The following is an 18,315-nucleotide window of genomic DNA, read 5'->3' on the forward strand; positions in this document are numbered from 1 at the left end:
GTGGAAAAGGAAGGGCGCCTTTTGCGTCTGGATATACTTAGCAACAGAAGGGCGCCCTGTACGTTGGGCACGAAGTATAGGAAACTTGCATGGTTAAAAAGAAGGGCGCCGCCTACGTTGGGCACGACTTCCGCCACATTTTTACAATGCGAGAACTCTATCTTGTATTTCTAGTATCTTTGGTTTTAAGTGCAAGATGCTTGCTTTCCAGTCCCATGGTCCTGGGATTTAATTCCTGTCACGGTAAACAGGATGTTTTTTTCACGGCAAAAGCAACTCCACCCCCTAAACCTCATAATGAGACTTTGGCTATATGAAACATCTTGTGTGTATGTTTACCTTGTGAGGAGATTGCCACTTTGAAGAGTGATCAAATTTACTGTTTGACATATCCTTGGGCCTAGTGCTTAAAGCTGAAATTTTTTTTTTCTCGATGTATTATTGCTTTGATTTTTCTCACAGAATCCTGAGGTAGATTTTTTGAATGCTAAAGGACCCACTAAGGAACTACAAAGTGTGTTAACAGATACATTTGGTGGGAAAAATGTAACTTATAATCAAAGTGCAGTACAGATTCCAACAGATATATATGTAAAAGGTAAGTCTTTGGGTTTCTGTAGCCCTGTGTAGGAATTTTATGTGACAAAAATGTGACATGCCTAAATATTGTCATGATGACATCACATCATCACCATATATAGGCATATCATGACTAAATTTGGGCATACAACAGTTTTCTGTTAAAGAAAATTCTTGATAGGGCTTAAGGTACCAACTTACCATAGCACAGTTGTTTAAAAGGAGGAGCGGTTTGGTACAATGTTTGCGGTTTAGCTTCTTAATCTATAGGTCAGTGGTTTAATCCCTCGCTGTGCATCTCACTTGTGTCCTTGGGCAAGGCACTTTATCTACGGTTGTACTTGATAGGTTCGAACACAAAATGTGCTTATTACAGATGCAACATTATGGCAGGGGTCCCAAGTTGGAAGAAGTCAATTCTGGGAGAAGGGAGAGGGGTTCCCGTCCGGGAGAAAAACCACAATTTGTCGGGTAGAAATAAATTATATGTACTGTATTTTCTACATTTTAATAGAAAATTCTCAAACTTTGAGGGGCTTCACCCCTTGGACCACTTCCGATATATTTTGAGCAACTCCCGACTACGCACACTTTTCTCCCGTCGGGACATTTGCATCCGAGAATTTGTAATAGGGGGAGCAGCGAGGGACTTTTACAGATGTAAGGTGTATACCACATCAATCCCACCATGGTTGGGGCTGAGGTACAGTAAGAAAATTTATGACTGTAGCACCTCTAGATGACTAGAAATGACACTCTCAGTCTCAGACTTACTGTAAATTTGTATATGATTTTCTCTTTCTCTTCATTTTTTTAATTTAGAAAAATTTGGGGGTTGGGGCTTCCCTCTTGAATCCCACACTGCTCTGGTTAATGAGCTTTCATAACATTTAATTTTATTTTGCTGCACATTATGATACACATTGGCAATGACTTTCGTGAGATTGATAATAAAGCAGTGAAAACATGCAAATATTATGAATTTGCGGGATATGGGTTAATTTCTGGAAAATTCTTGCTTGCTCATGGGAGTGTCGGAGGCCGTACCGATTTCTGGGAGACTCCTGCGAGTTCCCGGAGACTTGGGGCCCCTGTTATGGAGTTCTTTTGGAAAACATTAATTCCCTAATCGATAAATTGTTATTTTTAAATCTAGATCCAATTATACTTAATGCTATCAAAGTGACTGATGGAATTGATGAGGTTTTTATGGATAATATGATGAATGACACCGAACTCCTTTGGCAGTACGTAGGGAGTTCAACCGGCTTCTACCGGTCATACCCAGGTACAGTACCCATCAATCATTTGTTACTAATTTATGACAAAATCACTAATGTTTTATTTGTTTACTTAATGTGCTTTTGAAGACTACTGAAAATACCAGTATTTAAGCCATTGATTTTGTATGATACTTGCAGGTTAACTGGTGATTTTTATAAGCTGATTAGGAAATAATATTTTAAAGATTTATTGTCTCATGCCAAATACCAAAAAAACTTGCGCATTTTGAAGTAACTTGCGCAATATGAAGTAACGTTAAAAATTATCAACTTGAACATTAATGTATTTTAAAAATTGTTTACCCATAATTTTAGCAAATGATAAGAAAATTTAAAGAACTTCCAGTCACCAGACATTTTATTGTTTTTATTACAGGGTACACATTTTTTTAATTCAATAATTTCAATGCTCAAGTTAGTAATTTGTATGTTAATGCAAAATAAACAATTTAATTTTAGAATTATTTTTTTATGATTTTGTTGTCATTTCCAGGGGACAATACATCTCTACTGTCTTAACAATTTCTGCATGTCATTGATTTTAGTAGTAATGGAATGAAGTAGCATATCTATACTAATAGTAAACAATATTTTAAAGTAGCTAATTTTAAGATTAAAATGTCACGAGTCAACATACAGTTTATAAAAATTATTATTATCATTATTTTATATTTTTATTAGGCCGATTAATTTTTTATTACTATTTTTCATCTCTAATCCATTGATAACTATTCATCATCTCCGATGGAATACTATTATTTCGTCTGGAATTATCAAAAAGATTCCTCATGTGCACATTATCTTTTAATCTATCTTTCTCATTATTAAGACAAGATGTACCGAACGATATCATCTTCACATCATGAAATTTTATATTTTAATTCCCTGGAGTAGAATTTAAAATGTAAAATGTTTTTCATTCTAGAATCTGGCGAGTTTGAATTTTCTATCTTTGAATAATAATTGTATTGCCTTTTTCTTCTAGTACACTATGGGACAATTTTTAAAAGTAATTTTTTATTATACTTGTTTTACAAGGTTGTAGATGTTTTTGTAATTTATAAGAAAATGCATTAATAATTATGACTTTTGTTATTACTGGATATTAAGTTTATCACATTGACATTTTTGCCATTATCAGCATCCTCATCTTCATAAATATCAGCATTATTACCATTTTACTATCATTATCATAACCGTCATTGTCACCAATGTCGCTCTCACCATTTTCATCATTATCAACATCGTCATCATCACCACCGCAATGATCATCAGTATCATCACCACCAGCATTATAATTATCATCATTGACACCACTATTATCATCATTATCATTACCATCAGCATCATAATTATTATCATTGACACCACTATTATCATCATTATCATTGCCATCAGCATTATAATTATCATTGACACCACTTTTATCGTCATCATTGCTATCAGTATCATAATTATCATCATTGACACCACTGTTGTCATCATTATCATTGCCATCAGCATGACTATGACCACTACCAAAGATCATTATCAACATCATGATCATCATATGTTTACAGTATATGTATTTTAAAGCCCCATTTCCGGCAAAATTTCAGTTGTTAAGAAAAATCTAATTTTTGTATAATGTTATAAAGATTTATAAATATAATACGGAATTGCTAGTTTAACTGAATGGTAATATTCTATGAGAAATAGTCTGTATTTCTCATTTTTTTTATTCTTTTGCGTAAAACTAAAATTCATGCCAATATTTTTTCATGATTTATAATAATTGGAGTAATGCAAATGCATATTTTCTAAAAAAAAGTAAGTTTTTAGTGAAATTTTGCCGGGAATGGGGCTTTAATAGGGAAATGTACAATTTCTCAACTCCATAAATGGATATTTTGAGATTTTATATCTTGAGCACACTAGAACGTCAGTACTGTTAGTATTTAGTCCAAGTACTGTACATAAAAAGAATAAACAAAATACTTGTAAAATGGTAGTATAAAGCTCTATTCGAACTATCAAATTTTGTGACAAATTTATGTGATTTGCCCGTATATGGGCATACTGATGTACTACAGTATTACGTCCAAATATGGACATACTACAGTTATTTATCACATTAAATTTGATAGTGGGGATATTAAAAGGCTTTAAAAAGATCTTTTATATAGTTTTACCATTTTTGTATCTTACTATGATTTGTGTATAAATGTCATATTTAAGAATTCCAGTATGTGTGTGTCAGATGTGTGGGAGCATGGTTTGTGGATGTGTGTGTGTATGTTGGTATGGGTCATAAAGCAGTAACCGAATTATATTCACTTCAATTGTCACCATGTTTCTTTACAAATGATGACAAAATGCCAATGTTTAAAATAGTTTAATGTTATCATGTTTTATTATGATGATAGGTATAAATAATCCAACATAAATAAATTACCTGAATGAATTTACTTATATACATAAGATTAAAGGTTAATGATGATTAGTTTTGTAACCTGGAGATTTAATGCAAAGGCAAGTTTATACTATGACGATAAAAAAAAATCGTAGTAGTAAAAACAATTTTATCGTTTTCTCATGATTATGACATCATTTGATTTGATTAGTGAAATTGTTTTTATTTATCGTATACACGATAAATTACTATCGAATCGTGCTAGTGTGAAAATTTCTTATTTGTTTATTTTCTATATGAACAATTGCGTTTTATAGCTTTTTATCGTTGATTGATATCGTTATAGTTTAGACAGCCCTTTAAGCTATTTTATGTGACAAATTTGTGTGATGTGCCTATATGTGGGCATAGTGATGTCATATTACATCTAAATATGGACATATCATATTGATAGTATGGATGAAGCAAAAAGAGCAGTTTTACATGAAGAAGCTGTTTATATTATTCATGTTCATCTCTTGGGAATGTTGATATAACACTCTGTCCCCACTATCAACTTTCATGTGACGAATTTGTGTAATGTGCCCATATATGGTCATGATGACGTTGTATTACATATAAATATGGGCATAATATATCACAGTTGCCTGTCACATGAAATTTGATAAGTGTGTACAGAACTTAACTGTTAAGGGTGTTTTAAATCTAGGACAACACATTACTGCTTATTTCCCAATCTTTCATTCAATGCATTAAACTGAAGTTATATGGATAGCTAATTGAAACTTTGAAAAATTAAATTGTAATGTCGTAAATTTAGCGACGTCAACCTACTTCAAATTTCCTTTAGGATGTTGATATAGATTTCCAAGTTGTCGTTTTCTTAAACTTTAACCTGATTTGAAATTGATACAATATTAATGTATAATGCAAATGATCAATTACGGTATATTCCATTAAAAGTGTTACAAACCCCCATTAGGATACAAAAAATATGTTTTACTGTTGCTGTTTAAGAAAATTTCTAAGTGATTTGTTGAAAACAAAAAATGAATGCATAAGATATCTTGATTTGCATTTGTCTACTCTTGACGGATATATCAGCTAATTGCTAGAAAGAATAAAGAATAAAACCCTGGAAGGTATTGATTCACAATTTCTAAGCCAGATCAAATACCTGTATTTTTATATTATATTTTATGATGAGGATACAATATCATTGTATGATGCATTGAATTATTAAACAGTGGTTGTTTACGTGTAATATAAAACTAATTATACTCAGCTTTCTGATTTAATTTAAAGCTTGCATATCATTAAACTTTTACCTCAACATTAATGTAGAGGCACTTAATACAAAATTTATAAAATGTCAATATTTGTAGAGAAACCTCCATTTAAGACACTCTACTAATTACAAGAATCTAGTAGACTTTGGATGTGTCATATTTCATCAAAACCCTGCGCAAACATTCAATCAATTTATTTGCTCCATTTACAATGTCAGACGTTATATCTGAATTTGACTTTATATAAAAATATTATCCAGAAATTAATAAGAAAGAAAAAAATAAATAAAATACTAGGCATATATTTAAAAAAAACTGAGTGCAATGCACACCAAACTCTTTATACTTGTTTACATCTTGGTGCTATGAAGCATGAGTGGCTCTGAAATATAAATTCAGTTGGACTAAGCTATCATACAGGGACATGAACATTTCCGATGGAGGGACTAAACTAGTAGACGGGGATCTGATAATTTCATTTTATTCATTTAAAATATCTTTAATTCCAATAATCAACATAAACAATACAATTATCAACAAATTAAATAAGATGGCAGCAGGTAAAAGAAAAAGGTTACAAAATAGGCAAGAAAATGCATTAAATATGTAACCCTACAAACAAATAAAACAATAAAAATAATAGTAAAATAATAATACAATAAAAATGATAATTAATAATAATATTAATAATAGTATAATAACATTAATAAAATAAAAGATGAAACATATATGGACCTATCATTGTTAACATTTATAATTATATTTTTCTCTAAGATACTGAAATATTTGCTTTTTAAATTTGCTTATTGTGGGTAACTCTTTTAATTCATCAGCTAAATTATTCCAAATAGGGCTATGTTCTCACACGGCTGCTATCGGTTAGCAGGATCCGGATCCTGCTATTAGCTGCCATGCGTCCATACGAGAAAATGCCGATCCAGATACCAAAAATATGGTGATCGAATCACTGGCCAATAAGAAACTGGAAATTGTAAACGCGTAAGTGTGATTGGTTGGGGATAAAAACGCGCTCAACTTGCTAACTGATAGCGTTTGCTAACCGTTAGTGGTATCCGGATACTGCTAACGGTTAGCGCTAACCGATCGGGCGTTCTCAAGCAGGTGCTAACGGTTAGCGCTAATGGTTAGCTCCCGATCCGGATACTAGGGCTCTCGTGAGAACCAGGCTTAGACATAGGAGTGTCAATCAGAACAGGCCTAGGAATATGCTTATGTGTCTTGTTGGACCTTAGTTTTTGTGTAATGCAAGAAAATTAACAAGTTTTGAAACATCAGTCGACCTTGTGTTGAATGAACTCAACTGTGCGCGGGGGACGCACGCCCCTCCAAAAATCACCTTATTTTGCGAGTTAGTGCCCCTCAACTGATCATCGAGCCCCCCTCGCACTTCACCTTCGCGCCCCCATGAGCACCACCACTTCGACACTCCTAGATACGCCACTACTGGTTAGAGTTCAGGCACCTAGAAAAACTGAGCAATTAGTGGCCATTAAAGTGCTCTGAGACATCATTTATGTACATGCCAAAAAAATAAACAAATTTACATTTTGTGGTCCAAAGAGTCGTGGCTAACAGGAGCTTGGCCTTGCCTGGAGTGGGCTTAAGCCATTCTGACACCACTGGTGTTACCACTGGGTGTAAATTGCAACGGTTGTCCGAATCAAATATAATTTTACGGTGCATTGGCATTTGTAGTACTGTAGATAGTAACTCTGGCGAATCATGGGTTGTTGGGGCATACACCCCTTCCAGAAAAAAAGGTAGCACCCATCAGATTTCATTACCAAGCAGTCAGTACAGTTGAGTTCATTCATCACAAGGTTCGACTGATGTTTCAAAACTTGTTAATGTTCTTGCATTACACAAAAACTTATATTTATTAGTTTTCTGATCTATATTTAATTGCCAGTTTAATTGTATAATGCACAATTATTACCGATAAGGATACAATGTTATGAAATTATGTAAAAAAATTGTGTTAGTTGAAAAGCTACGGATATTTGCTTGGCATTTTATACACTAGCAGAAAAAGAAAATTGATATTAATTTCTGATTGTGTTTTGTTTGAGATCCCTAGATACAACAGCCTCTTCATTGAATGAGCGTATCTTGTTAAGATAAATTTGATTAGTATACAGTAATAATACAGATAGAAGCAAAATATTAATTCAGGTGGCATGCTCATCTCTACAAATATTGACTGTGCGTTCTTGATTGTGTGTTGTTCATTGTCCCATGGTGAAACAGACTTCAGGTTGAATGGATTTAATGTGTTGAAATTAAGATGATTATTATAGAAAAACAAGAAGTTAGTAATAATAACTGTTTTTAGGTATTATTTCACAACATTCCATTTTTTTTTCATTACAAAATTGAGAATTACATTTTCTACTATATTTCTCATGATCGTCAGAGTTTCTTTGATATTTTAGAAATTTCTGATCTGTAACTCAATTCTTTCTTATCTGCCTGATTACAAGTGTAATGTTTCCACCAGGTTTTAGTCGTACCTTAAACTTTAAAATCCTGATCTTTACTTTTTTATTCTTTCCTATCTGAATAAATACAGGGACAGCGAGCCCTATAGACCCCAGTGGACTAAGTACCTTTAAAGTTACCGAAAGGCAGTGGTAATACTTTTCTTTCTTTCCCTTCAGAGATAATTTACTAACCAAGTATTTGACAACCCGTTTGTTTTTAGATTTTAAAAAGTAATTCTAGTTTGTTTTTTTTAAAGTTTATGCTGTGGTGTGATTATTTTTATATAGCACTTAAATTAGAACATTTTCAGATACAGTATGATGTAGATATTGAGTACTAATATTATGCAATTCCATTTTTTTACAGTTTTTTTCCAAGTCAAATTAATTTCACTAGCAACATCATTAACAATATACGATAGTTGATGAATTCAATAAAATTTGGTATATGATATGGATTTCAAATTGTCACATACCGAGGTTGATTCATTGGTTATTTTTATGTTCAGACGGCCTTCCGTCTGAAGTAAAGTTACGACAAACTTAAAATTATATGCGCATGTCACTTCCCAGAGCATAATGTTCTTTTTACCTAATGCTAGTTCAAAACTTAGAAGTAACTATGCGAATTTTCCAGAAGTGATAATCATCACTTTTGTTATCTCTCAATAGTTATTTTGCACTCAGATTCTTAAAATTTTAAACAATTATGAGACATCATGTCTAAAAAGGTTTACACATCTGAAGCAATTGCCTCTACACGGCGCTAATCTGATATTTTCTTAATTTTCTTTCTTCCTTGTGTATGCGGAGGTAGCACACTTACTCCCGAGACTGCTCAGGAGTAAATCGTCTGTAGTAACACTGAAGTAACTTAAATACAAAGAGCATCTTTATGGGTAGTACCCAGGGCTTACGACAAGTAACTTCTACTTCATAGCTTACATCTGACTTGTCTGAACGTGCCTAATAACAAAAACAAAATGCTAAAACTGTAGCAACATAGATCAAAGCTAAGAAGTGTTTTGTAATGTGGACTGGAGTTGCAGATTTGCTGTTAAGATGCTTGCTTTCCAATCCCGGGGTCCTTGGTTCAAACCCTGCAATTGCAAGGGTTTTTATCATGACTGAAAAAAAGCTCTACTCTGTAAGCCTCGGTACTAAATTGTTACGATTGTAATAATCTTGTAAAGCTTGTCATAAACTCGCTCGGCATAATTCATACATAGCTTGTAACCAACTGCCTAGGGTCGTGCCTCAGTCATAGCTAACACGTTGTAAGTTCGTATGGAGGTCCTTTCCCAAGCGAATTAGATCAAAAGTTTCACAAGTTTTTAACTCGTAGAATAAATAATAATAATAATAATAATAATAATAATAAGATTTATACAGCGCACAAATCCAAGGCGCTAGAGCTCATCAACTTCGGTGGGAGAGGGACTTAATATATATAGTATACCTATTGATGTTTCATATTAATTCACAAAAATGAAACAGAATCATATAGATATTGTTTTAAAATACAGGTCTTCCTCTAATTAGAGACCACTTTAGAAGCATTGGTATCTAATTAGAATAATAAAGACATTGTTAACCTGGAACCAGAGAAAAGTGGTCTTTAATTGGAGGTGGTCTTTGTAATAAATCACCTATACCTTACATATAGGTATTCTGTGCATATAATACTTTTAACATAACCAGTTGTACCATTATTCACTCACAGGTTCTTTTATCTACACAAAATATAATCAACACTATAACTACAATATACGATCTATACTTTAATGACACTATAATAACTTTCTTTATGTTTTTTTTTTTAAATCTGCTTCAAAAGCATCAAAAGACATGTTCATACATCTTTATACAAAATTGCATTCTTAAAAAAAATTGCACTCATTTATCTTTAAATTTGTTAATTCCATGCCTGACTGCTTCGTAATCATACTACAGAAGATGATAAAAAACTATACCATTTTTTTTCCATAAATTCTGTGTAATTACAACAATCCAATCTAATCTGAATACTTGTGAAAAAGTCTCAGTAGTGATACGTGTGGGAATTGAACCTACAACCTCCAGATAACTAGCCTGGTGTCAAAACCACTAGACCACTGAGCTTGCGCTTAGTGTTGAATTTGATACCCTGAGTAGCAGCGGGAACTGCCATGCTATTTCAACAACATCGAGATATCCAATTTAGTTTTTAATCCACTGTTATTTAAAATAAAAAAATTGTTTATTCCAAGTTGTAGGCTAGTTTATCCAAGTAGCCTGGTTTTTCTTGCCTCTAAAGTCCTGGAAGTATGATATACTGTAATCTGCAAGCTCAAATTATAATTTGGAAATACAGTACAGTAGTTTCAAGCCTTGATGGAATTGTGAGCCATTACTGTATACATTTACGATTTATGATGTATGTTATATGTTCTGTTTATGTTACAAAATTATTATTTCTGTCTCTGTGATATTTAATGGTTATTTCTCAAATGGGAGGTGGGATGCAGACCCTGGGGTAATTTTTGTTTTGTAAACACCTGTAAATAACCTCTGAGGCATCTTGGGCAATCAATAATTTATTTTTCTGTCTTTCTCTTTTCTTCTTTTTTTAACTTTCCAAAAGGGTGTGCCATCCCTGTCTGATGACAGATATTTCCCTTTTTTAAAAATAAGTTTAACTCACTTTGCTCAATGTGTTATAAGTACTTTTAACTTTGTGTGATACAATTCATCTGTTTATGTTTACGGCCATGCAATTACTCATGAAATCTCACCAGTGAAGTAGTGTTATCTTCCGACGAGTGATATATGTTAGTTATTCAAATGGCTCTGTTGTGTTATATTGCTTTCTGCTGTGATAAATTATGTGCATTTTGAGGCGAATTGTAAGAAAATTATTGGTGAATAATCATCAGGAGTTGTGCATTGTCCTTGCTTATTATATCTGCCCTTTATCTGCACCGGCACTCATTATCCAAAATTCTATTATAAATTTTTGAATAATTTATCTATTCATTAGCTTGAATAATTGTTATTCATTTTCAATTTATTTGGCGAAAACATGTGACGTGATTAAATATGGTAATAATGACATCACATCATGACCATATATAGGCACATCATGACTATATATTGGCATACAACAGCTTTGTGTCAAAAAGAATTCGATAGTGTGGGTTGAGTTTTAATCCAAAATCAATTACAATTTTTCTGTAGAGATTTTTGACTTCGAGATTTAGAAGTTTATAAATACCATAATATTCGCATAGCTGTTTAAAATGCACGATTCATGTTTATAATAAGCTCTATTCATGCTATCTTATGGACAGATATTTACATTATTTATTGTAACCTAGTAAAGTGGTTGCAGATAAAACAAGAAGATGGATATTGATTATGTGATAGAACTACATAAATTATTATAGTACACATATATGAGGCTTGCCAAAACCAGTGCATTGTTACTAGTGTAATTGTCAAACTGAGTACTTAGCATAAGAAGACTGGCAGTATTGTATACTTCAGTACAGAGAAGCTGTAATATTTTTACTCGCTCATATTTTTTATCACTGATGCTGGGATGGCAATCTTCATATATATTCAGGTTCAGATATTCATTGCAACAAAATGTTAGTACTGTACATCATGGTAATTGGTTTCCACGATTCAGAGATACAAATAAGGCTTATTTTTTACGTATGGATATGATGACAGTGTTAGCATGGTTTTATATTATTGTAGGCCTACTTTATACTTAATCTTAAACAAATCTTTAAACAATTAAAATATTATTATTGTATAGAGAAAGAAAATGTATATATTAACTTAAAAACGTATTTTATATCCATGATTGCATTATAATTGGTCATAAAAGTCTATTATTTTAAATATTTTCCATGTTATTTTCAATCAGTATTTTCATGCATATGTAAAAGTGTACAAATTTGTCCACCCCTTCCCCATAGCATACTGTTGTACACTTGTGAAAATGTTGATAATTGTGAATGACCCCTTACTGGAATCGACTTAAAATTGCCAAACTTAAGTTATGAGAAAAGTATTATGGCTTAGATCTGTACTAAAGTATACAATATTGCCACACTCTTATGGTAATTACTCCGTTGAACAATTAGCGAGAGTACGCTGGTTTTGGGAATGACAACAAGCCTCATATATGGCCATTCGTTCACAGGCTGACTATAATAATATTAACTTTACCACAAGAGGGCACGCTTTTAGCCTGTTCGTGTTAATAATGCATGAATTCTGATTAAACTTAAATTACCTCATAATTTATTACAGCACTGTTGCTTATGAGTAATCTTGAAGATGTAATTAGCACCCCTAAGTTTGATTATTATTATATTGACCATTTAGGTGAAAGCTAATTGCAAATAGATTTAATTTTAGCATAAGTTTTTAATATTAAAGTTCACTAATTTGCATATTCATGAAATTTGTGGGTCTGATTTAATGCACTTGGTCTGAGAGCTTACAGGCAAAAATAAAATTAATAAATTGCTTTCTTTATTCTCTTAAAAGTAGACCAATTTTCTTTATTTAGCCTTAGTGTATACTTTGATAGATTTATATTTATGTATTTTGTGTAAATTTTATTGATTGACTTTTATTTCAATGAACAATTCTTTTATTTTCTTTGAATGTAAATAAATAAATTATATATTGTATAATTATTTAATGTTTTTTAATAATCAAAGAAAACAGGAAATTCCAGAAGGATAGTGCTTGTAAATGGAACACCCCATTACTAAATTAAAATATCTCAATATAATTAGTTAATAAAATTAATTAATTTTGGTATTCTGAATAAATCAGATGAGAAATTTTTAGAATTGTAAAGCCAAATCCTGATTCAAAATAGTAATAAAAAAAAACAATATAATAAAAAATAAAATGCAGTATATAATTAACCGGTACAATAATTACTAAGACAGTGTTCCCAATGGGAGGTATAAGATTCTTCGTCGAGGGACAAAATAATCAAACATACAGTATGGTAATGTGTGGCTTTAAATATCCATATACATATTCCATTACAGGAAATGCATTGGCGAAATTAGTTATCGAGAAAAATTAAAATGGGGAGTTGATGGGTGACACGAAGGTAGAGCTTGATGATTATTAAGCAGAAGGGGGGGGGGGATGATGTGGTGCTAAGAATATCAAAATTAATATTAGTTTGCAATATAAGGTAATAGGTAATTTTCAACTACTTGACATTTTTAGCGGGGTAACTGGGGTGTGAGCTTTTTTTGGGGAGGGGGTGCATTCCCCCTGTGCTACCCCTAGATACGCCATTGAGAATATGATAACATATTTTTTTAAGATATTTTATTTTTGTTAATTTGAGGGGGCTACGGACTTTCATCATCGTTATTAATTGACTATTATTGTATATTGATATAAAAATTACTGTGTAGAGGGAGAGAGCAAGCCAGGTAAGTTAATACCTGAAAGGACATTTTAAATTCTGTGGAACTCATAAAAATTGTGATTTTTCTCCTTATCTTTGCTGTTACCTACTCTACACCAGGCAAAGATTGGGATTTGCCTGAAGGTAAATTAACGATGGATCAATATGATGTGAGACGAAGGAGCTGGTGAGTTTGCTGCCCTCTGTGTTTCACTTTTTGGTGGCTTGCAACTTGATAATATTTGAATATATTCTTATGTATAACTACATTTATATTATCAATGTATTAATTCGTGGCGGTTATTTTTTGTTAAGTGTATTTAATGTGTGTGTTCACATTAGTTATTTTTTTCTGTTTTTTGATACTGATGTGTAACTGAATATTTATGTACCTCCATTTACATGTTATATATGCACGCTTATATGTATGCTGTATAAATATAAAATCAGTGCACATTTTTCACATGGTGAGGTTAAGTAATCTTGGTAGAAGGTCACTAGCCTACCATCAGAAAAGGACCTAAGCTCCGAAATGAATATATAACCAATTTTAAACAACTTCAAACTGGATGTAAGTTATTATAAAGTAAAGTGTTGTTGGTGATATGTGTAATCTTATTTTCACTGTGTATTGGTTTGGAGAAGTATATGTTGTGTATATTGTCAAATATTACTTTGTGAAGAGAGACACAATTACAATATTTTTGTTGATGTTTACCACCATGATTAAAAAAACATAGGAGCTATTCTGTTTATTTGTCTTAAGCCTTAATTAAAGATGGCAACGGCATATCTGTACACATAGCTAGTTTTTTTTAATTTCTCACAACTATAGTCAACTCCACTGCCAAAATCTCATAAAGAGACTTAAAGCATCAATATCTCTGCCAGGGAGGTTTTCGCCCCGTCTGTTGTTTAGTAATTTTATGCAAAAACTAAGGACTAGATCATAAAATTTAGTTGAATGGTACATAATAATCTAAAGATTAAGGCTACAGATATTTTTTTCCTTAGTTGAGAAAAATAGGTGGAAATGGTACTTGCTCTCTAAACCCTGATTCCTGGGTTCGAATCCTTTGAACACCAAGAATTGTTTTTTCACAACTAAAAACAACTCCACTCGTAAACCTTTTGTTGTTCACTTAATTTATCACATTTCATAACATCATTTTGTTTAAAAGAAGGGTGCATCTAGGGTGTTTTTTTTTTTTAAGATTTAAGAAGGAAACTTTTTAAATAAATAAAAACTATTTGCTGTAGCCAGTAAGTGCTCCTTCCATTAACCCCTGTATTCATCATACGGTTGAGGGTCCCTGATTATCAGTGACTTTCTTGATAAAAGCTGAAAGTATCACTCTCTATAGATATAGTATAATTAGATGAAAATTAAATACAGAAATTTGTGTATTGGAAATGATGTCGGTGTTTGTCTTTTTATGTAACATTCATATATCATTTGTATTTCATGCCTTCACCTGTTACCTGTTACCATTTACATTACATTACCTTATTGGTCAATTGCACACGAGTAGCTGCGTCTTGCATGTTTTCTGATTCACCTTGACTTTTTACATCACATCCAATTTTTAGAAAATTGTCGTTCAAAATGCATCCGAGCTTCATTACCTTTTTTTTTATTACCATCTCCGTTTTCTGTGTATTTTCTTTCGCTTTTAATGTTATGTCCTTCGTGCATCATCAATTCGATCATATCTTAGATTTATGCTCGGTCAGCGCTATTAAGTTTTATGTGACGAATACCTGTGATTTCCTCATATTGATACGACATCTATATATTTCCAAATCTCAGATATTTGTCACGCAGAAATTTGATATTCTGGAAAAAGCTCAAATTCTCTTTATAGTGTTTGGTGATGGTCGGTATTTTGAGGAATTAAAGGGAACTAGAAAGATGATATTTTTTTCTAGAGGGGATTTTTGATATGTGATTAATAGAATCAACTTTAAAATCTTTTTTTTTTGCAATTTTTTATGAAGTTATAGGCCATTACGATTTTACCCCTTTAGCAGCGTGATGTCAGTATAAGCTACTGCAAAACAAATATCTCCGGATGTTTGGTTACGACAGTAAGAAATTGACAAAAAACGAATTTAAGGTTGATTCTATTACTAGTGACATATCTAAAATCCCTTTTAGAAAAAAAAAATCATCTTTCTAGTTCCCTTTTAAAGAGTAGAGTACACGAGTCTTGAATTTTTATACTTAGTGTAGAAGAAAAAATATTGTAATGGTGTGTATATCTAGGTGTCTTTTTATTATTTATGGAGGCTTTCTATTTGTACTTTAAGGTTTTATACAAAATTAAAATTCAATGCCAAAATTCAGTACACATTATACATTATTTATGATCTCATTTTTTTAATATTTTGTATTTGCTATTTTATGTTGTTTACAATTTATTGGTAAGTATACAGTGTTACGATTGTTGAATGTTATATAATATTTGTATATTATGCAGACATCACACGAAAATGTAATAGAACTAGAGGGTGCGCTCGCTTCGCTTGCTTACCTTCTAGTGTGTGAACGTCATGAATAGTTTTGATTAAAAAAAAAAACCTAATATTACCAGTAAAAGAAGATAGGTTGCATGGTTTTGAAAGCGGTTTCTTATCATTTCTGTGATATAAATCCTCCATCTGCGACAGTACCTCTCGGGCGCCCTCTATTTTAAATTCCTGGATCCACCACTGACGCCTTTTTTTAAATACAACAGTTCTCTACCCAAAATGTAATCAGAAATTTAATTAGTATGAAATAATGAAATAAGGCTATTGAAATTCGCAGACAATTCAAATCAAGTTATAATATAATATGCTACAGTATTGTGTGATATTCCACTGTGAAGGGGCCCGCTCAGTCATGACACTTTCGATTACTAAAATGCGTAGGCCCAAACACTTTCTCAGCCCCAAGCCCTGTGACTCGTCGTTACATGACTGTATGTAATAATAAAAATATATTAGAATAAATTTACCTGAGTAGGTGAGTAATGACATCAGCATAGTACATTTAATCACATCATTGAATATTATTATCCTAGTAGGAGTCGCATCGTTATCGAGTATTCTCCCCGTCCTCATATTTCGCTGACGTTCAGTGTTGACAGCCACTTATTGGATATAGCCACTTAAATTTAAGTGTTTACGAACCAAGTTAATCTAGTTTTCTAACGATTTTATGCGTCAACAGTCCTCTTACTATAAATCTCACCAATTATGCACACGATTTTAGCAGCTGTAAGTGATGGTATATTGAATGTCTGGCTTACAAAAACATCAGTATGCAAATAAGGATAAGATAGATTGGAGTTAATAAACCCACTATCTCTAAAGACTTCTTTCCAGTGGGGTCTTTCTGATGGTGAATAGCACAGTACACCAGGAAACAACCTCTTACTCTTTACTGAAGGGTGTGCTCTGTCCATGTGGGCCATATTGCACAAAGGATCAATGGCTTAAACATATTGTCTCATGTAAAGACCTAACTAAAAGATAGTCTCCATCTCCTGTCTCCTAATTTACACTCAGTAAGACTGTGATGGTATCAGATAATTTACCAACAGGCAGGGTACACTGTTTCTTGATAGATTGGCCATATCCACCTTAGTCCCACCGTGGTTGGGGAACTGAGGTCGAAAAAGAATCCGGTTATGTCACTTCTTGATGCCCAAAATGGTACCCTTTTACGTAATCATTGTAATTAATTTTTCCTCAACAATTTTACCTGAACTCTCTAAAGATGGGCAAAGTGTTCCTGACCGCAATGTGTTCAAAGTCCAAAGTTTAGAGATGCAGTAATTACTTTCAAATTTTATGCCTCTTAAAGGCTCCTCTGTTAAACTTCTTTTCACATATACTTTAAAGTTAATAAATAACACTAGTGGTAAATATTTGTTTTAACACTGCACTAAACATTAAATACTAAGAATTTTTTTTTAACAGGACACCATAAAAATATCTTTCCTTGTCCTCTGCATATTTTATATATGATGATTTACTATTAACAAATTTAATTTACGTTCAGTACTTGGTTGAGTGCTAATGTAATTTTTATTTATTATTATTATATTATTTTATTATTTTTTTCCAGGTACATCGGCGCAGCTAACTCTCCTAAAGATGTTTTGATACTTGTAGATATGTAAGTAAAACTCCGTCCAGATTTTCAAATTTTCTTTGACAAAAAACTGTTTTATGCCAATACTTGTTTCATGATGTGCCTATATATGGTCACGATATGATGTCACCATGACCATATTTAGGCATGTCACAAGTTTTTGTAAAATATATTTGTTGATAGTCTGGACAGGGGTTTAATTTATAAATATATCATCACTTAAGAAAGACCTATGTTTAAAAACATTTGTAGGAATATTCAATTAATTGCTACAGAATAAGTTAGATAAGTCTTTATTGCAACTTGACTATGCTGTTAATGATTGATGTTAAGAAAGAGCTATTTTGTAGGAATATTCTATTAATTGCTACAAAATAAGTTAAATAAATCTTTATTGCAACTTGACTATGCTGTTAATGATTGATGTTAAGAAAGAGCTATTTTGTAGGAATATTCAATTAATTGCTACAAAATAAGTTAGCTAAGTCTTTATTGCAACTTGACTATGCTGTTAATGATTGATGTTAAGAAAGAGCTATTTTGTAGGAATATTCAATTAATTGCTACAAAATAAGTTAAATAAATCTTTATTGCAACTTGACTATGCTGTTAATGATTGATGTTAAGAAAGAGCTATTTTGTAGGAATATTCAATTAATTGCTACAAAATAAGTTAGATAAGTCTTTATTGTAACT

General features: G+C 32.1%; 1 protein-coding gene across 1 annotated transcript in view; it reads left to right on the plus strand.

Moving 5' to 3' along the window:
- The window catches only part of LOC117105438 (voltage-dependent calcium channel subunit alpha-2/delta-1-like), a gene marked incomplete at its 3' end in the record, with an annotated part of 93,539 nt that overhangs the window by 30,363 nt on the left and 44,861 nt on the right, over nucleotides 1-18,315 (plus strand). The window contains 4 exon segments of the mRNA XM_033246569.1: nucleotides 463-598; nucleotides 1,736-1,867; nucleotides 13,599-13,665; nucleotides 17,593-17,643. Of these exon segments, the coding sequence (XP_033102460.1) occupies nucleotides 463-598; nucleotides 1,736-1,867; nucleotides 13,599-13,665; nucleotides 17,593-17,643 (386 nt within the window).

Source organism: Anneissia japonica, unplaced genomic scaffold (assembly GCF_011630105.1).
Source record: "Anneissia japonica isolate Jap-2015-1 unplaced genomic scaffold, ASM1163010v1 scaffold1128_len1000024_cov185, whole genome shotgun sequence".
Taxonomy (NCBI): Eukaryota; Metazoa; Echinodermata; class Crinoidea; order Comatulida; family Comatulidae; genus Anneissia; species Anneissia japonica.